At 39.9% G+C, this 24280-nt stretch overlaps 1 protein-coding gene and 1 long non-coding RNA gene across 4 annotated transcripts in view; both read right to left on the reverse strand.

The window, feature by feature from the left end:
* Positions 1 to 4329: 4329 nt before the first annotated feature.
* Positions 4330 to 12157, reverse strand: GGCT (gamma-glutamylcyclotransferase). 2 transcript variants are annotated; one of them, XM_079150593.1, is made up of 4 exons: positions 11859 to 12150; positions 8186 to 8331; positions 6683 to 6818; positions 4330 to 5275 (listed from the first exon to the last, which is right to left on the reverse strand). In XM_079150593.1, exons 1-4 carry the CDS (start codon positions 11997 to 11999, stop codon positions 5126 to 5128), a joined length of 573 nt encoding a protein of 190 aa, XP_079006719.1. In that variant the 5' UTR covers positions 12000 to 12150; the 3' UTR covers positions 4330 to 5125. The 2 variants fall into 2 exon arrangements, 1 of the variants encoding a protein (XP_079006719.1); XR_013765648.1 differs by having other exon boundaries at positions 5137 to 5275; positions 8274 to 8331; positions 11859 to 12157.
* Positions 12158 to 12264: 107 nt separating this feature from the next.
* LOC306667825 overlaps positions 12265 to 24280 on the reverse strand; it is a 48129-nt gene continuing 36113 nt past the window's right edge. For both annotated transcript variants that reach the window (XR_013765652.1, XR_013765653.1), the window contains 2 exons: positions 18622 to 18712; positions 12265 to 13656 (listed from right to left, as the gene is read on the reverse strand). This is a non-coding gene — a long non-coding RNA (uncharacterized lncRNA). The remainder of the gene's footprint in view (positions 13657 to 18621; positions 18713 to 24280) is intronic.

A 24280-nucleotide genomic window follows, 5' to 3' on the forward strand; every position in this document is an offset into this window, starting at 1 on the left:
TGTGTTGCTTATCAAGTTGCCAGTTAGAGTGGCTCAAGACTGATGGTGTTTCAAATAATTCTTAGTTTCTCTTCTCCCCAGTATTGACTCAGCTCGCTAGCTGTCGGGCTACGCAGCAGACCTACTGGTTCCTGCTGAGGAGTGTCAGTGGCATGGTGGAGTTGCAGAGTGGCAGGCAGCGTGGGTTGGAGAATAGGTGGCAAATACAGCCCTCATCTGCATGTAGCCAGCCATACAAGTGTGGAGGGTCTGAGGCACTACAAGCCAGCACCAAGGCAACCAAGGCGCACTAGCCTGTCTTTCTTCAGCGACCAGACCTGGGCACAGATGCAGATGCCTACTGCCGAAGCACACTCCACACAGTGCTGCAGCCCAGAACCTGCAAGCATAGACCATCTGACATCTTCGACCTTCTGCTTCCTGACCAGGAGCCAGAAAATGGAAGTGAGGCAGACCTGAATGGAAGTCTATAGACTTGAGAGTTGACCAGTAGTGTTAGTACATTTCCAAACCCTAATTAGCATGAGTTTGGACCAATGGCAGTGACCCACTTGCTATATAAACCCTTAGGCTAGCATGCTCAGTGGGGAGAAAACCTGCTGACTGGTCCCCTCTTGCATGTGAGAGTTCTGTTCCTGTTTCTATTCTTAAGTAAGTACTACCCTTATTCACTCATTTTGTTCTGTGGGTTTCATTCTTCAAATTCACAAGACAAGAACCCCGAAAGGAGAAATTGACAGTGAGCTGCTAGGGTCTGCTGCAACATTGGAGGACTGCAACACTTCTCTGCCACAGAGATCAGCACCTTGTGCAGACCCCACCCACCAGCAGAAGCAGGGAATCGAGTTTCATCTTAAAACTCTGGTTTCAGTATGAGGTAGGATGGGATGGCAAGTACTGTCAATTGAAAATTTGTCTGCATAGAACCAATCGTTGCACCTCCAGGATCTGGTGTCTGCAGAGTTCTGAGAGTAGAGTTCCAGTGGGTGGGGTGTAGGTCTAATCAGGCATCAGAAACCTTATTGGCTGGTGTCTGTTCTGGAGAGGTTAGATCAACAACCCCCAAGACCTGGCAGTTGCTGATCTCTCCTGCAAGTCTGGCTCTCAGGGTCCTCCCAAGGATTCTACCCATAGGGCAGGGAGCCAATCCTTCACCCCCTCTGCTGACCATGGACATAACCTTTCCAGGCTTAATCCCTGAGTGTATTTACAATTGACTTTTTAGAGTCCCAACCTGCTTCAGCTGGTAACACAACCCACCAGACTCAAAGGTGGAAGTGAGTGGGCTTCCCTTCACTTTTCGGACTTGAATACCCCTGGGTAAACTATTCTCTGTGCCTGTTTTGCTCCTTTTCTTCCAGGAACACCTTAAGCCACATGGAAGCTTGCCAGGGTACTATAGCCTCTTTGCTCAGATCTCCCAGCCTCTGCAACAGCAACTGCAGCATAGCAGCCTCAAGATGGCTCCTGCCTCAGCTCTCCATGACCAATTGGGAAACATAGGGCCCTTTTCAAGCACCAGTGCATAGTACAGCCTGGAGATCAGCTAAGGACAGGTTGCTTTTTGACCTCAGGTTTTTTTTTTTTTATACTTAATCTGTCCATTGTGTTTCTGTGTTCTCTCTCCCTCTGTGCTGAACCAGCACACCACCACTGCTTCTGCAACTGGTTTGGCTCCAAAGTGGTCTTTCTTCTTTGTTTAATGGACCCAAATTTTTGAGTCTCTAAGACATACTGACTGTCCAATATTGAATTTTAGTGAAATCTCTCTTTCAACCACGTCACAGAGAAGCATTGAATCTGGAGTCACGCAGTGACTAGGAGTGCAGCCTTCCTCTATCCTGCCATCTTGAATCCCCGTTAAGGATCTTTGCATCTATATTCACGAAGGATAGTTATCTATAGGTTTTAGTTGTTTTTTTGTACTGTCTTTATCTGGCTCTGAAACCCACTTTACTGATATTAATACAGTCATTTATTCTTTCCTTTGATTGATGTTCGCGTGATATATCTTTTTCATTATTTTACCTTTAAACTGCTTATATTATAATAGTTGATGTTGAGTTTCTTGTAGACAGCATAAAGTTAGGTCAAGTTTTTAATCTGTTCTGCCAATTTCTTTGAACTGGTATACAATTTATAGTCAATGCAATTATTGATATATTGGGACTAAATTTACCATTTTTGGTCTTCAGTTTTGGTTTTTTGGTCTTCAGTTTTGTCCTCTCATTTCTTTGTTTTCTATTATATTTTCCAGTACTAAACTTTCCACTTGATTCTTCTTGTATCTTCTATTTCTCCACTGAGACTTTCTACATTTTCACTTATTTCAAGCATGTTCCTTGTTGCTCACTGATGCATTTTTATGATAACAGTTTTAAATCTTTAACAGATAATTCTAACATATTTGTCTTCTCAGTTTTGGCATCTATTATCTTTTTAAATTTAGTTTGGGATCTTCTTATTCTTAGAATGAGTAACATTCAACTGAAACCTGGGCATATTGGAGCTTATGAGACTGTGGACTGTATTTAAATCTTTTATTTTTGCCCACTTACTCTGAACCCAAACCAGCAGGGAAGGCAAGGGGTACTGTTACTATCAGATGGGGGTTTAAATCCAGGCTTCCCACATGGTTTCCACTGACACACTGAGAGAGGGAGGCTTATTACTCCCAGGAGGCTCCCTGCATGGCCTTTTCCCACTACTTTGGTGGTGACAGGTTAGGGTGCCTTGTTCCAGTCCAGTGAGTGTGGAAATCTAAGCTCCCTGCTTGGCCTCTGCTGGCATAGGTGGAGGTGGGAGTCTCGTGTTCTTCTATGGTAACTGCACTTAGAATGTCTATTCTCTGAAAGTTGTCTTTCTCTTGGTCCTGTGCCTAGAGACAGCAGACTTTTCCTGTCATGTGTGCTTAGTGGTGCTTTTGGGTCAGTGTCTTTTTCAGACACAAGTCTGTGACACATGAGGGAATTAAGCACCTTACTGTGTCTTGTCCGAGGTCCCCAGCTAGGACTCTGCCTTCTCTTCACCTTTCAGGGTCTTCCCATTTTTTATTTCATATTCACAGGTTTTAGTTGTACTTCAACTAGTGAAACTAGTGAAATAAGGACAGTATGTCTACTTCATCCCAGAACTTGAACTCTCCCTACATATTTGTTTTATGGTCTGTTTTTGATAATTTTAGTATCTTAAAACCGTGGGGATTTTTTTTTTTTTTACAAGTTTGTGTTTTTAAACAAAATCTGTAAACAAATCTGTTTTGTCTGCTTTCATTTGTGGGAGGTACTGCAGCTACCAACTGGGGACCATGCCAATCTTCTCCAAGTATCCTGGTTTCATTCAGAGTTCTCAGGTTGTGTTCCTGTCCACTGGCAGGAGTGTTCAAGAGTTAGTAGTCCAAATCCAGGGCTACCCCTGACACTCATATCCCAGGACATCAGGATCATTTCAGTGGAGTCTGCTCTTTCAGCTCATGGTTTATCCTCTTCTTTCTTTTTGTGGGGAAGGGACTGGTACACCTTGAAGATCTCCCATATTTTCTTGTAAGTCCAGAAACGCTTTTCAAAACTATGGTTGTTGTAGCTTATACAGGATCTGGTTACATTGTGGTTGGAGGGTCAAAATCACTTGTAGAAAGGGAAATCTGACATATGACATTTGGTATTACCTTGAAAACAACTGGAAAAAGTGTGTCTCATGAGTATTAGATTTTCATTAAAAGGCCAGACACAAAGGTTTTAGCATTAGCATTGTGAATTCCTTAGTGGAAATTATCATTTTTGGCAAGAGATTATTAGAGTAATATTCAGTTCTTGGTATCTATAGCAAACTAAGCCTTGTTCACTACATCACCATCACTGGGTTCTGGATTGATGACAAAGTTGGTCTTCTGGAGAGGAGTTAAACCACACTATTGAAGGGTAGATGGAAAACCGCAAGGTGTGACAATCATGAGACAGGTCTATCTGTGGTCACAGTTCAACCTCACCACAGAAGAGCTGCTCAGCCTGAAGGTCATTTGGGTCTTAATCACAGGAGAACAAATCACATTTTTATTTCATGTTTTGGTGCCTAGTTTATTCCCATTCAAGTTTGGACGGTACAGTTCACTGCCAACCACACAGACATGAGTTTCTGATAATCAGTATTACTTAATGTGTGAGTCTTCTTTCCTCATTTATTCAGTAAATAAATTTAATGATGTTACCATTTCTTTTTTTTCAATGTTACTGTTTCTTGGTAAGCCAAGACTCAGATGGTAGCTGCCTCTGAAACATTTTTTCTTTCATAATCCTAACTCTTCTACTTTAAAATTCTGTTCAAGAATGGCCAGGTATGATCTGAATTCTTTAATGAGGACAATAATGACTTATCACCAGGCTTTGATCTAAACTTATTACATGTATTTACTTATTTATTCCTCAAAACAATCCTGAAATATTGATTATCCTTACCCTATGGGTAAGTCACAGAGAATCAAATAAACTGAAGTCTCATAGCTAGAAAGTAGTGGAACTGATCACCAATCCCAGGTTTTTGGGCTCCATCCAGAGTCTGTGCAATTCTCCATGAGTATAGACTCCATGAGGACAAGACCAGCTCTAGCATGTATGACGATTTGTCTAACAACATAATGGAAAGGAGTGCTTTGGTAGGGAAAAGAAGTTAAACCACAACTACATTTGTTCCTTTCAGGACAGTATATCATCTTTCCAGTTTCCAAAATTTTATTATCAACTGTGTCAGTAGTTTGCTTACTTTTATTAAACTGATTAAAAAAAAAAAAAAAAAAAAAGCCTAGACAGAGCAGAGCAATTCACCAGCACCATCATCAAGCAGACTACAAAACTATCCTTGTCACAGATCAAGGGGACACTTAAAATCAACCCAAGAAAACAGCTTTAAGTGTCCACAGGAGTACCCACATCCACTTGTCATTCCAGGACTGCACAGTCCCTTTTTAACTAACTTTTAACCCAGCTGCTTTTTATAGTCTGAAAATATGGAAACACTCAAGTGAGGTACCCTGTCAGAACACTGTAGAGAACAGATTAAACATGGAGATATCCCAGATCCCTGTTCTTAAATGTTAAAAATATTTTATATTAGTACACAGAATATTCTGTTATGTTCTAAAGAGCTTTTGTTCCCCCCTTTTGATAATGTCTTCCATTTCTTCTGAGACCTTTCCTTTATAGTCATTTGGTTCTATTGCTTTTAACCTCTCTTGATACTCCAGTGGCAAACCATTTTCTTTTGCACCCATGCAAATAACCTAGAAATGGTTAAAAACAAAACAACAAAAGGCTTTTAGTTAGGAACATTGTTTTAACTCAGCATACTACACCTTCATTTGTATTGTAAAAGTCTGAGATATTAGCTTTTAGATAACTACAGAATAATTATAGAACAAAACTGAGAGACAGTTATCCCTCTCACAGAGTAGGAATGAACAGGGAGGTCTCAAAGTTACTTGAGTCATCTTTGCAGAATATCAATTTTATGCAATAATATGATTTAACATATCTTTATATTAAGGCAAAAAGTTTTTATTTATATGATTTTTTGAGAAAAAAACATTCTAAGAAAAATATAAAGCTCGCAGGGAGCAGCTTTGGTTTCAATCTCATTGTCTACTCAAGCTCTGAATTAGATGTCAACTGTGTTCAGTGGCACTTTCAAGATGCATACCAAGATTTATACATATTCTAGGATCCATACTAGAAAATTCCTGACTAGGTCTAGGAACTTTTACCCTCCACAGTGCTGTGTCCTGACTGGTCTTCTCAATAAGCACTTAAACTTGGGTTTCTAAAAAGGGATGTCAGGGTGTCTGCCCCACATTCTTGTCTTGTGCTTTCAAGATTGATTTCTCTGATTCTCAAAGGCCCAGTGACTTTCTCCATCTAGGGTGGGAAAACATTTCAGCATTAGGAAATATATGTTTCCCCCAGAAAAATGAATCTTGATGTTCATGAAACACTGTTTCGTGAAGAAAAAAAATTATAAAAACCATGTATAGGGCTGGGTTTGTGGCTCAGTGGTAGAGCACTTGCCTAGCATGTGCAAGGCACTGGACTCCATCCTCAGCATGGCATGTAAATAAATAAATAAAATAAAGGTTCATCAATGACTAAAAAAAAAATTTTAAAAACCATGTATAGGCTAAATCTGTTAAAAACGCACTCATAAGCTGGGCTTAGTGGTGAACATCTGCAATCACAGGTACTTGGGAGACTGAGGCAAGAGGACTGCAAGTTCAAGGCCAGCCTCAGCAACTTAGCTGTCTCAAAAAATAAAAAGTGCTGGGATGTAGCACAGTGGCAGGGCACCCCTGGATTCAGACCCCAGTATCGCAAAAAAAAAAAAAAAAAAAAAAAAAAAAACCAAACCAACCCCCAAAACTGATACACGTTCTTTTCTGCTTTAAAAAAGAAAATACATGTCTAGAACTGTGACTTACATAAATTTATAAAGGCTTTTTTTTTTTTTTTTAAAAAAAATAGTTTCAGAAACATAATTCTATCATTACGCATAAATCTGCACAATATTCTAAAGTGCCCCTTAGGTAAAGAACCATCATTTTTATACACACACGAAAACTTTTTAAAAAACCCAAGATATTCTTTAGTTTATCTCAGTGAAAATTAAGAAGGATTCACCAAAAGTCTATGTAGCTTACCTTTTTATATTGTGGGGATGGGGGAGCAGGCTCATAATTTGTCATCAGATAGCTTCGACAGGTTATTTCTTTCCCTTCTTGAGTTGAAACTTTGACTTCTATTACAACATATATTCCGCTTTTAACCCCTTCTTGCCTGAAACCAGAAGAGTCAACTTTCAACCACATGTGATTCAGGCAATTCAGTTTACTGGGCAAGGGCTTTTAATCAAGTCAAGGTACAGTATTAACAACTTAACTATCTATATGGATATATTTGTTCCCTATATAGTTAGGAATATAGAACATATAAATACCCTCTATCAAAAGGAAATTAGCATTTCAATTGGAAAGCCTGAGACTTAATATTATAGTTGGCCCATGTATCCATGGGTTCTGCATCCACAGATTCAATCAACCCCAGATTGAAAATATTTAAAGAAAAAATTTGTCTGAACTAAATATATACAGTCTTTTTTATTTGTCATTATTTCCTAAAAATATATAGTATAACAGCTACTTACATAGCATTTACATTGTATTAGGTATTATAAGTGACCTACAGATGATTCAAATTATACAGAAGGATATGCATAGATCATAGGTATATATTGCACCACTTTATACAAGGAACTTGAACATTCTCTGATTTTGGAATCCTCAGGAGTCCTGGAACCAATCCCCAATAGATGCTGAGGAACAACTAGTTGGCATACTTCTAACAGATCTCTTTGTTAAACATGTCAGAATATTTGCTTTGATGTACTTATTTCCATTTTTATAACACTGAAATATTGTTGTACAGGCTACAAAAAATGAACTAAAGTTTTCTGACAGCAGAATATCCACTCAGAGAAAAGCAGAGGGAACGGCTGGTTCTTGTTTAAGAGAGTTACAGTATCAAGCATGTTAGATCACATGATCTTCTTAAGGCCCACTCTTTTTGCCCACTCTCTGTATCAAATGCTCTGCCACACAGCTCTGAGAGTTCTAGTTATAACAAGTATCAAAGCACTTCTAATATGTTGTTAGATGCTTTCACAAATTACTATTACTGACTGATTCAACTGCAATCTTTGAAAATTGTCTTTCAAAAACTGAATCAACTTGCTTTCAAAAATCTTTTTTTTTTGCGGTGCTGGGGATTGAACCCAAGGCCTTGTGCTTGCAAGGCAAGCACTCTACTGACTGAGCTATCTCCCCAGCCCCACTTTCAAAAATCAATAAAAATAGGTAACAATTACAAAAATCTTCATGCCTTTTCACAATCTGAAACTATAAAGGTAAAATTTTATAAAAAATCAGGGCTCCTATCTTTTTAGGTAAGAGGTTACAAACATTCTCCCCCCATCTCGATCAGAAATGTCAATTTTCTAGACTTAACAAACTCACGTTATTATACATTTTATGTTGAATCTGAGTGTAAAGAATATGGTTTTGAAAACTAGCACACAAATACACATCCTTACACATAGTCCATTTTCTAAATCAGTTACTTTTAACTTATAATTAGAAGCCACCTACTCATCCAAAGAATTTAAATTGCTTTTGTTCATTTTCCATACTACTCCCCACACTTCATCGCCAGGACTTTGAAAAATGGTAGCTATACCTCCATGCCACCTCTGACTTGTTTTGCCTTGGAAATTGCCAAAGTCAAGCTTAAAATCCTGCAAAGGAAACCAAAGTGATATAATCAATATCCACTTGAACCCCAATTTCCCTCTACAAAATAAAAAGAATTTACCTTGAACTCCATGCAATTAAAGCATTCAATAAGCTTTAAGTTCCTTCTATATAAAAGCAGCTGTGGAAAATACAGAGATAAACAGACAAGGATCCAGTTCTTAAGGACTGTGGTTTTATTTTTTCATATTTTCCTTAAAAAAAATGAAACATACTGAATACGTACAGGCAGTTTAGCATTCAAAAAGACTTAAGAAAACAATCCTATAACCACAATCCCTTAACACAACTGCTTTCATTTTTGCAAATTACCTCCCAATCTACTTACATGCATATATATTTTACTTATAGACAAACAGGGTAATGGCTACATGAGGGTTTTACTTTAATGTCTGTAGGGTATTCTACGAGCATATATCACTATATTTTCTCTAAGGGAACTGGCATTTGAGGATAATTTGTATACTTAAGAACATTACCCTAATATTCATGAATTGTACTTATTTATCTACAATAATCATAGGAGCAGCTGACTCTGGAAAGTTATATACTATGTTCTAAGTTTTATGTGGACCATATCCTTTTGTCTGGCATCAATTTTATTATATTATTTTAGAGCAAGAAAAACTGGCTGAGAAAGACTAAGCAACTTGCCTAAGGTCTCCACAACTAATAAGCAATGAAGCCACAGTCCTAGTTTAGCCGCTTCCCTCAGAGGTGAGCAATCAGGGGATGAGTCCTAGGGAAGAGTAAAAATCCTAATTTGGCTTGTTTGGTGTAGGAAGATTTCTTCCCATGTCTTCAGCAATTCGTTCCCTTAACAGTAAAGTGAAAAAGGCTGGACTAGATAATAACCCTAAGGTCCTTTCCACGTGTACATTTTATCCCTGTAGCCTGTTTTCTCAAAACTGTATGAGACATTTCAGAAAAAGCATGGTTCAAGCAACCAGGACCTTCGATTGGCATAATGGGTGTTCTTCTAGTACCAAGCATCCCTGGCAGGTCATTAGCAGATCTGATGACAGTTACAACCCACACCAGGAACTGGTTGTCTATTGCTAAATCCAACAGACCATTCTCATTCCTCATTTTGCTCTAGTGCTCAGCTGCTTGTGACATGGCTAACCACCCTCTCCTGTCTGCCCTCTTTTCTCATTTTCAGGCTGTTCCTTAATCTCTTCAATTCCCTTTCCCAGCTCCTCCCCCACGACCCTATCTTTAAATGTTGGGGATTCTCAAGGCTCAGCATAGCCCTTTTCTCTAGTCATTCAGCAATCTGCCCAAGACAATCTCATCACCTCCAGTGGCTTCAAATGCCACATAAGCTTTCAAATGGATTATACTTTCATATTGATAAACTGATCATCTTTAAACCCAGCGCAGCCATGAGCTTCAAAAGTACTTAGAACAGGGCCTAGCACATAGTACGTGGCTAACAAACATTCACTAGTACTTTTCTGTTCACTTGGCTGTCTGGCAAGCAATTCAAACTCATTATGTTCAGATTTTTCCCTCCCAAACATGATTCTTCTCTTCTCTCTGTAAACATCACCACTGTCAATCTTGTGCAAAATCTCAAGTCCTTCTTGATATCTCCTCTTTTCAGAATCAATCACCAAGTTTCAATGTTATCTTCCAAAATTTTCTCAAATCTATTCAAATCCATTCAAGGTGCCATTTGCTATCTTTGGTATGAACTAGTGTAAAAACTTTCTAAATTCCCCACATCCACTCTTATCCCCCTTCAAACCCATTTTCTCTAGTAACCAGAATGAACTTTCAAAGTTGTAAATATGATCTTTTGTTTGCTTCCATTCTGCAATGGGGTCTTCTCATTGCTTTTAGGATGTAGTCCAAAATCTTATCAGGCCTCTGTGGTCCTGTTAGGATGTTGTCCTTTCCTATTCCTCTAGTCCCCATGCTTCTTCTTTCTCTCCACCTCCCCAGTCATTTAGGCCTCAGCTTAAAAGTCACATTTTTAGGAAGGCCTTTCCTAAACATTCTGATTAGGACAGGTCCTCTGGTTATATATTCTGTTAGACTTTGCAAGTCTCCTTGTGTGTGTGTGTATGTGTGTTGCTAGAGATTGAACCCAGGGCCTCATGCATGTTAGGCAAGCACATTACTACTGCCCTACATCCCCAGTCCTGAATGTCTCCTTTTTAAGACCGACCATACTTGTAACTGAATAACAATTTTCTAATGTATTTTCCTACTGTTCTTTTAGCATTTGAACTCCCTTTCTACATTTGGGATGTTCCCTATTTTATGAGTTCAGGGGTATGGAGTACCAGAGCCTGACTACCATTTTTGAAACTTCAAAAGTAAGATGGTGCAGTCACATCACAGATCTGTAGCTGAGATTTAAGCCAATCAGGACACCCACCTGGGATTTTGAATTAGAAGCTAATGTTCAGGGTCAACAGGGACTCCACTCTGGTGGTGTGAGAGTTTGGGGAACCTCTGGGTTGCAGTACAGTGGCAGGGTACAGCGCAGGCGGTGATGCAACACACAGCATCCATGTTCACAAGTTCAGCAAAGGTGCAACAGGGCTGCCTGGGCTGGTTCTGTTGTCTATCAGAGGGGGCTGCACCTCCCTTTATGTCTGTCTCTTTTGTCAGCTTTGTACTCATGCCTTTCTAGTCATTCTGTGAGCTCTCCAGCAGCCTTTCAACACTTTTTTTTTTTTTTCTTTTTTGCTTAAATCAGCCAATTTCTGTTGCTTGCAACTAAGAACTCTGACAGGGTTAGCAAACACCATGCTTGTTTAGCTCAATGCTGTCAAAATGTTTTGCACACAATCTGCACGTGTCTCCTATAGATTAGGAGGTCTTCAAAGCAGTAACATTACTCAATTATCTTTGCATCTCCAGCGTTCAGTGCCAGAAGAACATGTGCTAAATGAATGAAATGCACTGTCTCCTAAGGTCCTTTGAAGAACAATGGTTTACCAAGGTTGATTAAAGTTCATCCAGTCACTTGACCTAACTGAACACAGCAATTAGTAAGAAGACCCGGTTCCAGCTTTCAGGACCTCTTAGATCGCGAGAGAAAAACAGGTAAATGGATTTTTACTACACGATGTGACAAGTTCTGTAACGAAACAAATTCTGACTCAGGTCGGACAGAGAAGGCTTCTCAAAAGTACTAACTGAATGCGCTCTATGAGGATGTCCCTAAGTTAGTGGACAAGACAGAGGGGGGCCAAAGCTATACGGTGAACAGCAGTCGTGGAAACGTCAAAAGTGGGAAAGCTCAGGGGATGCTGCTGCAGAGGTATACAGTTCAACGAGAGTCAAACCCACGGCTGTGAAAGCAGTGGAGGCGAGGGACTTGCCCAGGAGGTGGAAGCCAGATCACCCCAAGATCCCGATGCACCCTCCTCGGAATGAACTGCATTTGTGGCCCATTTTGCCAACGCACACCCCTGAGGACGCACCTTCAGGGAACCCTGGTCCTGCGGTGTGCACCACCCGCACCCCGTCGCAGGGGCAGAATGGGTTCACTGACCTGCAGGCGGGCCACGCAGCAGAACGTGGCCGAGGGGTTTCGGAGGTGGATCCTCTCCGTCAGTAGGTTGCTGCCATAGGCGAAGTACAGAAAACTCTCCTCCTCCTGGCCCGCACCTTCCTCGCAACACGAGCTAGCCATATCTCACCAGACGCCTGTACCGCCCTGGGGGTCGGGAAGGCAGGATTCTAAGAAGCCCGCAGCAACCTGGCGCTGCTGCCAGCGACCTGGACTTGGACGGGGTATCCTCAGCGCTGCCCGCTAGGGGCTGGGGAAGACTCAAAGCGTGTGCCGAGAGCGGCGGAGCGAGCGCTCTTCTGATTGGCTGCCGTCCCGCCTTCGTGAGTCGCTCCCTGTGATTGGCCAATCTCCGCCGCCCCCTCTCCGCCCTCTGCTGGGACTCCGAAATGTTCTTGCCTTAGGCGACCCGGAGCTGACTCCTCATTGGATGCGCTCCTCTGATGTCCCGACCCCTGCTCAAGGCTCCCTCTGATTGGCGGGTGTTTAGTGCGAAGGAGTCGGCTGAGGGTCTTGGCTGCGAGCTGGTGTTTCATCCTCCGGTTCTGCGCTTTGGGAAGCGCTGGTCAGACCCAAGCGAAACAGCGGCCCTGGGTACCCAGAATGGCTCCTTCACCCCGCAGCTTGCCCCGACTGTCCTCCTGCAGTCCGCGGGACCATTCTCTTCATCCCACCCGCGGCTTCCCGAACCCAGATCATCAACCTGGCACCTTTTCTAGACCCTCCGCCACCTGGCGAAGCCCCTCTGAATGCCTGTGTTCCCCTCCCCGAGGAAGAATGCCTGGGTTCAAATCCCGAAGCTGCCCTTCACTAGCCATGTAACCTTTTAAAACAGGGATCATAAAATAAGTTATGGTCTCAAGTAAAAACTTCTACACTTGTTAATTTTGAAGTGAAAATATGAGTATGAACTCAAGGCCCAGAAGTAATAGGTATCTCGAGCAACCAGATGTTGATCTCTGAATACCACTCATGGTTAAAAGGTACCAGGGCTCTTGGAGAAATGACTGATCCAATTCGGATGCTGCGAATGAACAAGTACCGCATGGAACGTTTAGCAGAAATTCAGGAAGAAAAAAGAAGTCCTTTCAAAAGGTCAACCCACTGGCCAAAACTAGAACAAGTGAGCATCAAAGATAACCATAGTAAACTGTAAAATTAAAAATTAAAAAATGAAATATGTAAAAGTCATTTTCCCTGAAAAAAGTGAGCCAAATTAAGGGAGTGGGGAGCGATCCTTATTTGAAATTTGTAATAGTCATTATTGGTGGCGACTATTAAACCAACTCTTACTCTGAAAAGAGTAATTTAAGAAAAAATAATTTAAGAAAATAAACATTTATTCTGCCATTCCAGTAGCAGCTGTTTTTCAGGGTAACCAAATAGCACCACTTGATGAAGGAGGAGTTCTCTTTTGAAACCTGCTAAATTAAAGGAATGACAGAAAATTGTTATTTTACAGCTTCTAAGGAAAAAAAAACTGATTTATGCTAGGATCATCAATAAAACCATATAATGAAGGGCCATAGAGTGGGAAATTCACAGGGTGCCAGATTATCCCCCAGGAAATAGTGCTGGTTATCAGGGAAGCAACCATCATGGGGAAATCTGGCCTCTCCTACCTTATCCCAGATCAATCACCACTAAAAGTGGACCAGCCTACCATTGATTGTATCTCCAGATGTGTTGCAATATGAAGCTCCAGCATCATCTATGAAATATCATTTCAAAAGATCTTTAACCTCTGCATAATCACGTCTTTAAAATTCATTCTCCTGTCCTGGGAACAACAAGCATAGAAGAATAAAATGACACCAAATGCAAAACAATCCTGAAAACCTAGGACAAATGATGGAACATCTACTGATGTCCGTGTCATGGTGGCTGACCTGGGTAATCCCAGTGAATTAATGCCCAGGCTGGAGGATCCGAAAATTCAAGGCCAGCCTGGGCAACTTGGTGAAATCCTGTATCAAAATTTAAAAAGGGATTGAGGATGTAACTTAGTGCTGGAGAACCCCTGGGTTCAATCCTAGTATCATAAACAAACAAAAATTTTAAAAATGCAAGGCTGAGAACAAGTTGTAATACCTTATGAGACTTGAGAAACGTAAGCAAACACAATAGTTAGTCCTTGATTGATTCTGGTTTAATAACGCAGAAAGAAAAGATATTTGGGAGACAAGAGAAGATATTTTAATTTGGACTGTTGGATGATACCAGACAATTGTTATTAAGTGTGATAAAGGTCTTATTCTTATGTAGAAAAATGTCTATTTTAGCATGCATACTGACTTAAACAGAATGAAATATTTGATGTATATTTTTAAATAATTCAGAAAAATAAAATGTTAAATGGAGTAATGTGTATATGGATGTTCTCTATATTATTCTTTTCTTATGTCCAAACATATTCATGTTAAAAAGAAATGAAAAAGAAAGCCCTTGGCTTTCTAGTGAATCCTCAATAAGCGATAACATTATAATTGTGTAATCTGCAAATAGGAAGATTCATACTTTCTTCCACCTTCAAATATCAAGGCAGATCTTGAAACATATATTTGGTGATTTCAGGGAGAAAATTGCTTTTCTTGGCAAATCATGCTCTATTTCACCAGAAATTTTCAAGGCCTCTGCTTTTGGAACACTGCCATTTAAAATGTCCTGCTTTTAAAATTGCTTTTGAACATCTAAGATGTATTATTTATTTTAAAAGATTTAATTTTTCATCCTGTACTTCTTGCTAATTGCTTAATTTCATGGTAGTTGATTTTTCTTAACACTATTTCGCAAAAATAAAAACAAAATTCTGAAGTTAAGCATTGATGTTTTCTTCAACCCTAAAAATCTTTCCTGGGCTGGGGTTTTGGCTCAGTAGTAGAGTGCTTGCCTAGCACACGTGAGGCACTGGATTCAATCGCCAGCACCATATAAAAACTAAATAAACAAAATAAAGATATTGTGCCCATCTACAACTAAAAATATATATATTTTAAAGATCTTTCCTTACCTCACACATTTATTTAGTTATCCCATGTAGAGTACCGTGTACTAATTCACGTTGGCCAGCAAGGGGCAGAAGGTAGCAAGGTTAGTTTTATTCTTATGTTTGTTTTCTCAAATGTAACCAAAGCCAGATTAATATTAGCACTCACCAAGCACTTATTTTTAAATCTGTATTATTATTATTTGTGTGTGTGGTACTGGGGATTGAACTCAGGGATACTCTATCACTGAACTATATCCCCAGCCCTTTTTATCTTTGATTTCGAGACAGGGTCTAATTAAATTGCTCAGGCTGGCCTTGAACTTGGGATCCTCCTGTTTCAACCTCCATAGTTGGGATACAGGTGTGCACAACCATGCACAGCACTGAGCACTTATTAAATGTGAAGTACTCATTTAAATTCTTGTATCAGCTCATTTATTACCAAAATAGCCCTATGCACAATTATCCTATGCCAATTTTATCCTCATTTTATAGCTGAGGAAACTGAGGCACAATAAATTAACTACTTTGCACCAGGTTGTAGTTATGATTGAAGTAGAGATTTAGCTATGCAGTCTATCTCAAGAGTCACCACTGGGTGCTACTCCCAAATTTCCCACAACTGTAAAGCTCTGGTGCTCTAGATGAGAGAAGTTCTTAATAACTAATTTCAAGTACAATCTTTATGTCATACAAAAGAATATTATGAAATGATGATTGTAAACTTTGATCACTTGGTAATCATGATTATGAAGTTAGAGTCCTTCCAAATGCCATCTTTTAATTCAGTGGTCTTTAAAGTTTTTTGATTGTATCATTAAATATTTTTTCAGCATGCACACACACATATGCATATAATACCCATTAATATACACGTGAAATTGTATTATACCAAAATCATTGTTAATATTAATGTTAGTATATAAAGTACATTATGTGATAATCATAAAGTATAAATTTAAAAATAAAAAACATTTAACTGTCATGTTCATTGTGATAGTTTCAATCATTAGCCAATCTCAAGGACAATATACACATAGGTCAAAGTTAATTATAAATAATACTTGATACAAATTCCTATTACAAGTAGTCCTGTAAATTTTCCACATTGCAGATGACCCCATCAGATCGTACTAGACGTCATTACCTTTACGCCTCAATGACTGCAATGAGGCACTGTACCAGAAGTCTGAAAAATGTCAACTCTGTCCTTTTCTTTTTTCTTTACTTGTGCTTGCAAATTTAGTAAGAGCTCTCTTCTAGTTCTTTGCAGGAATCTATTCTATGGTGTTTCCATTTTGTGAGAATTAGTTACTTGTCTATAAATCCATTTAACCAAACATGATGAATGAGAGTAAATCCCAAGACATGGTAAGTGAATGACTGAGGACCAGTGCCACTGTCAACCTGGCCTCCAGAAGAGGCACTGCCTCCCCTCCCCCAGGACACTTCACATGTTCTATGAGAAAGATAGTGATGAACTGATAGAGGGTTGTACAGCTACAGTAAAGCAAAATTACTGTGTAAGTATGTTTATTTACTAAGTTCAGTAAAGAATAAGTAAAATATAGGTCAGTCAGGGGCAGTAAGTAGTATTTTAGTGGAATAGACAGAGACTGGATCTTACGAGTCTGTCTCTTAGCTCTGAGCTTAGAAAAACAATTTCATTTATAAATTCACTCTAACTTGACTCACAAGAGATGGTTGTACACATCAGAATGCCAATTTGTTGATGTACAATGAAAACTGTAACAGACAAATCATATACTTGTGTTCACAGATCAATGCATTTTCTTCCACTAGGAAAATAAGTCCACATGAGGCATGAGTTTAACAGGTTTGAGCTACAGATGGAGGTCGAGGGGCCAGTGTGGAAGGAACAAGATGAGGAGAAGTCTGAAATAAGGTAGAGATTTGGCAGGGACCAGGTCACGTGGTTCGCTAAAGTCCATGTCAAGGAGTCTGGATTTTATTCTAAGAGATCAAAAGCTATAGGGGTGTTTTAGGCAGGGATGTGATCTGAGTTACACTTCAACAGAATAATTCTATGTACTAAATGGAGAATCAAATGTAAGGAAATTAAAAAAAAATAGGTTAGAGACAGAGAAGCTGCTGTGAAAGTTTGATGACTTCATTCTTGTGGTACTAGGGATTTGATCCAGGGCCTTGCACATGCTAGGCAAGCACTCTACCACTGAGCTACCTGCCCATTTTTGCCAACTTTGGATGGTGGCTTGGACTAGGATGTAGGAGTGAAGCTGGGAGGAAAAGGACTCATTTGGGATTCTCTTTTATGGTAAAGCAGAATAGACTTGCTGAAGAATTAGACATGTGATTCCATGCTTGCTTACCAAACAGTCTTCCAAATATAATTTGTCTTTTTAGTGGATTTTTCTTCTGGAGAAGAAGGGATCAGGGGACACAAGGATCGATTGTCCTGCTGATTCTAGTTTTCCTCCCTGAGATTTGTGCCTGGGTATGAGAGGGTTGGGTCATTATCTGAACATTTAGATTATAGCTTTTAACACTCCCAGCTGGTCTAGACTTGTGTTTGGAGAGGTGGAGGAAGATGATTCTACTAACGCAGGTGAAGAAAACAGACCGCGCCAAAGCAGACAGGGGAGATGGAGAAAAAGTCCTAAGCACCTACAAGTGCCTGCTCCAGCTGTTACTAATACCTCTTCAAGACCTTGAGCTCCCAAAGTAAAATGTTTTATTAGGCATGCATTAAAGTAAACATATAAGTATATATTAGAGATCTAGAGTAGACAATATCATTAACTACAAATGGTCCTGGGTTATACGGGAGTATGAAATAGACATTAACTTCCCATAACTACAAGGACGTGGACTCAGCAGTTGTGAAGAACTCCATTTGCTGCTTCAAACCTAAGTTTAAGGTTTTAAGTTTTAAGTTGCCTCTGACTCAGCTCTCTCCTTCCCACCGCACATGTAATCAGTCACCAAGCCCTGGGAGGGGGCTGCTCCATCTGTGTTCGCCCTCCTCTCCCTTCCCACACTCCCCACCTCTCCCTGGTGTGGTCATCTCACACCTGGATGCCTGCAGCCTCTCCAGGGCTGGTTCCTCTGTTTGGCTATGGAGATGGGAGGGTGCTGGGCCAGCAGGGTGGGGCTGGCAAAGGGAGGATGTGAATCACACCAGGCTGGCACAGAGGTGGTTTTGGGAATGGTGAGTAACTCAATTTGAATACAGCACAGGGTTCATCTTAGGAAATGTATGACAAGTCTGGAAGGATATTAGCACAGTTTATGAGAGGGCCTTGAATTAGTCACGAAAAGTTCAGACTGTTTGGTGGTCACAGAAGAGTCAGTTTTAATTTTAAGCAGAGAGGTCCCTCCTGCACCTATGAAAAAGCAATCTTGTGGCCACATTCAGGTTGACTTGGGTGAAGGTAGGTGGGAGAGATGGCAGGGTGCTGCATACAAGTTCATTACAATAGGCAAGGTCATGTAAGTCTGAGCCAGGGCAGGAGTGATGGAATGGAAAGGAAAGGCCAGAAGGGAGTGAAGACATTGATTTTGTCTTGTCCTTCCTTTCTGTTAACAAACAAAAAACTGTGGAGGCTGACTTTGGTTCATTCCTTTACCAAATTCAGGTTCTTGTGCAAGTTCTGGCTGCCCATCTGATTTCTCAGTAGATGGCAAACCCTTTGGAAGCAGGGACCACACCTTCTATTTCTATATGCCTACTGTGCTCACCCCAGCATAGAAGAAGAATAAATATTTGCTGATTACTTGAACCAGAGTCAAAATCTCCCTGACTCCACACTGGCTCCCAAATCCTTTCATCTCTATGATGTCTTCCTGTTTCCAAGAGTTTGCTTCTCTGTAAAGAGAGGGAATTATTAAGTCTTGTTTATGTTTTAAAATTTTATACTAATGCTTTATCAAATTCAAAGCAAATTTTATTAAACATGGTGGTATTCTTATTTACATGTCCTTCCAGCTTGTGGTCTGGTTCATGGCAGGAAGCTGTAATATTGGAAATCTGTGATGTTCTGGGGAGAAGGAATGTATTAAAATTCTGTTAGGCAGCAATTTCTCAGAATGTTTGACAGACAATCTGTATTCTTGTTTTGAGAGTGACCTTGATAATTGGTTCCAATATAGTTCATTGTTTAGGGCTTAGAAAATAATCTCCTTTGATATCTCTGTAACTATGTGCTTTGAAAAGGTAGGCAGTAAATTTAGCTGTGCTCACCTTGGGGAAGGAAAATGAATTGGAGAGGTGGGAAGTAGGGAAGCAAGCTGAGCAAAGGCTTCTATTTATTTTTTATCATGTATTCTTTTGTATTTTTCACACTCTTAAGTATGAATTCTTATCTTTTATTATTTTAAAAATATATGTACTATGAAAATACATGTATTATTAAAATTTAGAACAAAAGCCAGGCATTTGCCTTGCACATATGAGGCCCTGGGTTCCATCTCCAGTATCACCACCACCAAAAGTAATTTAAAATTAAAAATCAAAATCTTACGGAATTTTAGGTAAATATCATGGGACCTACTGTGAGGAGGATAAAGAGGTGATGACTAAATAAATTGCCCAAAGAGAAAATAGATGCATGAATGCATTAACAAGTTGTTCTGCCTCCCTATACATCAATCAGATAATTAAGGCAGATCACATCAACATTGCTCCATGTAAGAGTTCAGTTTCACCTGGAGAGGCCTGCAGTTGCAGAATCTCATAGTGCCTGTCTGAAAGAACGTTCCCTTTTCCCCCATTGGGATGTCTGTGAATGTAAGAACCAGAATTTTCCCAGTTTGGGTTAGGAGAGGAATGCATGTTCCAGGACAATGTGTATATGGTCTAGATTCCGCTGCCAACTCCATTGTCACTTCCAGAAGGCCCTGGAAACACAACTCAGCAATCCTATGTCGTTACCATGGCCGTGTTAGATCGTGATGTACTAGTCTCAAGATTAACACTCGTCAATGTCTGATAAACTGCATCGCCTGCAGTCAACACGTTCATTTCCTTAGCTTATGTACTTATAGTATTTACCAAACTTTAAATTCAGTTGAAATTGTAATGTAAAAGAAAATTTTTGCTGCCTATATCTATGGCTGATAATGACAGTAGAAACCTTCTAAACAAAAATTTAGATTTACTTAAATGAAAAAAACCCCATGCTTCTCTTGAGCATAGACCTCATTCTTCCTAGAAAGAAATTTAAACTCAGTTGATTCTTAATATGTGTAATAATCAGATAAAAGTCAAGAGCTTTTTAATGCCCCATTTAAAGAATGGATTTGGAATGAGGCCCAGTTGAACGAAGCCTTAGAATATGTTTATGGAAAGTGAAAACTATGCTTGAGGGTTTCTGCTTAATTAATATGCTTGCATTTCATGTTGCCAGTGTATTCAATGATATTAATCAATAATTAACTCTTCTCAGAGAGATAGAGCTTAAATGAAGCATTTTAATTGACTATTAAAAAAGAATCTGGATGTTTCTGGAGCTTTCTAGAATAGCTGACCCAGTTCTGGTGTCCTTCTTCTTTATTTTCTGCCTTCTTATGAATACAAAAGACATCTCTGCTTACTGTCTTTGTTAGAATCTTATTGGTGGAGAAGACAACAGAAAGTCTTATCTAGCTGAATAACAGAGATTAATGACTCACTGAAAGTGAGCAGATCCTCATAGGATAAGCAGGTATGTTTTGTGTAGGAGAAGAAACTAGCTTTTGCAAGTTATTCTTTCGAAGCTTCTTGAAGGTGGTATGTTTTATATGCATTTTTTCAAACCTGCTAAAAATTATGTCTCAAACTAACATGATTTGATTTGCCTTAGGAGGTCACAAAATTTTAGCTGCAAAAGTCAATGTCTTAGAAAAACAAAAACAAAACAAAAATTTATTTCTGTGTCTCAGCAGTGCCACTCCTAGGTCTATCTCCAAATGACTAGGAAACAAAATACTTGTGCACAAGTCTTCATAGTAGTTCTGTTCAAAATAACCTAACAGTCCAAATGCCTATCAAGGATGAATGGATAAACAAATTATGGTACATAAATACAATGGAATATTATTTAGCTACAAAAGGGAATGAAGTCCATCTCACTCCAGTCAGAATAGCAATGATCAAGAATACAAATGACAATAAATGTTGGCAAGGATGTGGGGGAAAAGGTACACTCACACTGCTGGTAGAACTGCAAATTGGTGCAACCACTCTGGAAAGCAGTATGGAGATTCCTCAGAAAACTTGAAATGGAACCACCATTTGACCCAGTTAACCCATTCCTTGGTATATTCCCAAAGAACTTAAAATCAGCATACTATGGTGACACAGCCACATCAATGTTTATGGCAGCTCAATTCCCAATAGCTAAGCTATGGAACCAACCTAGGTGCCCTTCAACAGATGAATAGATAAAGAAAATGAGGTACATATCCAAATGGAATATTACTCAGCTTTAAAGAAGAGTGAAATTATGGCATTTTCTGGTAAATGAATGGAACTTTGCTAAGTGAAATAAGCCAATCCCAGAAAACCAAAGGTTGAATGCTCTCTCTGATATGCAGATGCAAACACACAACTGGGTTGGGGAATAACAGTTCATTGGATTAGACAAAGGGGAATGAAGGGAAGGAAGGAGAAACGGGAAAAGGAAAGAGAGTAGAATGAACCAGACATAACATTCCTGTGTTCATATATGAATACATGACCAGTGTAACTCCACATCATGTTCAACCACAACAATGGAATCCTAACTAGAATGTTATACTCCTTGTATGTGTAATATGTCAAAATATATTCTACTGTCTGTCATGTATATCTAAAAAGAACACATTTTAAAAAGGGAATGAAGTACTAATACATGCTACAATGTGAATGGACCTAAAAAACATAATGCTGCCGGGTGCTGTGATGCACGACTGTAACCCCAGCCACGTGGGAGGCTGAGGCAGGAGGAACATGAGTTCAAAGCCAGCTTCAGCAAGAGTGAAGTGCTAAGCAATTCAGTGAGACCCTGTCACTAAATAAAATACAAAATAGGATTGGGGATGTGGCTCAGTGGTCGAGTGCCCCTGAGTCCAATCCCCAGTACCCCTCCAAACCCCAAAAAACAAAACAAAAACATAATGCTAATTGAAAGAAGCTAGATACAAAAGGTCACTTATTAGATGATTTCATTAATATGAAATATCCAGATAGGTAAATTCACTGAAATAGAAAGCTGATTGGCAGTTGTCAGGGGCTGGAGAAGGAAGGGAGTTAACTAATAAATGTGGATTTTTATTTTGGGATGATAGAAATGATTTGGAACTAGAAAGAAGTTGTAGAACATGGACATACTACATACCACTGAACTGTATGCTTTAAATGGTTATTTTTTGTGAATTTCATCTCAAAACAAATTTTAGCTGGTTGTGGTAGTGTGCCCCTATAATCCCAACTCATCAGGAGGCTGAGGATCACAAATTCAAGGCCAACCTAGGCAATTTAGCAAGACCCTGTCTCCAAATAAACTTAAAAAAAAAAAAAAAAATTGGTGGGGGTGGGCCGGAGATGTAGCTCAATGGTGCTTTCCCCGCAGGAGCAATGCCCTGGGTTGCATCCCCCGCACACCACCACCACCAGCAAAACTAAACATAATAACAAAACTCCTTTATTTCAAGGGCCTCTGATTAGTGGTGATGAGAAGTTCTGGTAGAATGTTGATAGGTAACTTGATGTCAAGTTCCTTAGATTTGAAGTTGGGGCAGGGAGTTTAAAAGATTTCGTGCAACTAGCTGACAGGCTATTCCTTCCCTATGTACATGACACTTAACAAATACAAGGCCTTGTCCTCAGTAAGTGCTCTGCGGATTTAGGAAAGGAAAATCAGTCACTAATGATATGCTCCTTCCCTGGGTCTCCTTAGTCTCCTTCTCCTTTTAATTCCTCTTTCTCCTCTTCTTCTTTTTTAATGAATGAATGATTTTATTTATTTATTTATTTATTTATTTATTTATTTATTTATTTATTTATTTATTTATTGGTACTGGGGATTGAACTCAAGGGTATGTAACCACTGTGCTACATCCCCAGCTCTTTTTATTTTATTTTTTTATTTTGGGATAGGGTCTCACTGAATTGCTGAGGGCTTTGCTAAGTTGCTGAGGCTGGCTTTGAACTTGAGATCCTCCTGCCTCAGCTTTTCAAGTTGCTTGGGTTACAGGATTGCGCCACCATGCCGGGCTGGTCCCCTTCTGACAGTGCCCAGTGCTCCAGTGACAGTTGAGGTATTGAGGTTGTGGTAGATCTCTTGCCTAGGAGGCAAGAAGTTCTGGTTTTGATCCCGAGCACCACAAACAAAATAAAACAAAACAACCCCTTCCCCCTCAAAAATTTTAAAAAATTGGGTTTGAGGAATAACAGGGTAGTGCTCAGTGGTAGAGAACTTGCTTGAGACCCTGGGTTAGATTCCCTGTACTACAAAAAAATAATATAAAAAATTAATAACTTGAATAGCCATTTCCAAAAGTCTGATCTGTGGGACACTGAACACACCCCGTGGTGTTCAGACACAGCTTCTGATGTCAAGTGAGCTGGAATACACAATATTGGCAATCCCTGGTGTCCATGGGGACCCATTCTAGGACCCCCTGTCGATACCACAATCCTCAGATGCTCCAGTCCCTTGTATAAAATGATATGGTATTTGAGTGCAGCCTGCTCACATCCCCCCCTTATACTTAAAATCACCTGGAGATGACTTATAATACCTAACACAACATAAATGCCATGCAAACCTTTGTTCTACAGTATTATTTAGGCAACCGTGACAAGAAAAAAGTCTGTACATGTTCAGTACAGATGCTCTTTTCTCCCCCAAATAGGTTCTATCATAAGGGGGTTGAAATCTAGAATGTGGACCCCCAGATACACAGGGCCGACTGTCTGCTGTATTTCTTGGGGATCAGTAATGCATCTGGTCATGTGAAAGAATGTGAGGAAGCTTTCAGCAAGAAAGCCAGTTGAGTCTGTGGAGTCCCGAGAGCCCCAGACCTCGGGGGTCACACGAACCCTTTGATGTGAAAAGCCTAGTAAGGAACATGTAGGAAATGCTGCTCACTGTACTCAATTCACTTGGCCTTGATTTATTTTTAATTTAATTTTTGGGGTACCATGGATTGAACTTAGGGGCACTCAACCACTGAGTCACATCCCCAGCCCTAGTTTGTAATTTATTTAGAGAGAGTCTCGCTGAGCTGCTTAGCACCTTGCTGTTTCTGAGGCTGGATTTGAACTCATGATCCTCCTGCTCAGCCTGCCAAGCCACTGGGATTACGGGCGAGCACCACTTGGCCTTGATTTATTTAGGGTGATTCTTCAGTCCTTAAAGAATTATATTTAATAGGATCCTAAATTATCCCCCCAATTGAAGCCAAGCTATAT

This window comes from Sciurus vulgaris (genome assembly GCF_902686455.1).
Source record: "Sciurus vulgaris genome assembly, chromosome: 8".
Classification (NCBI taxonomy): Eukaryota; Metazoa; Chordata; class Mammalia; order Rodentia; family Sciuridae; genus Sciurus; species Sciurus vulgaris.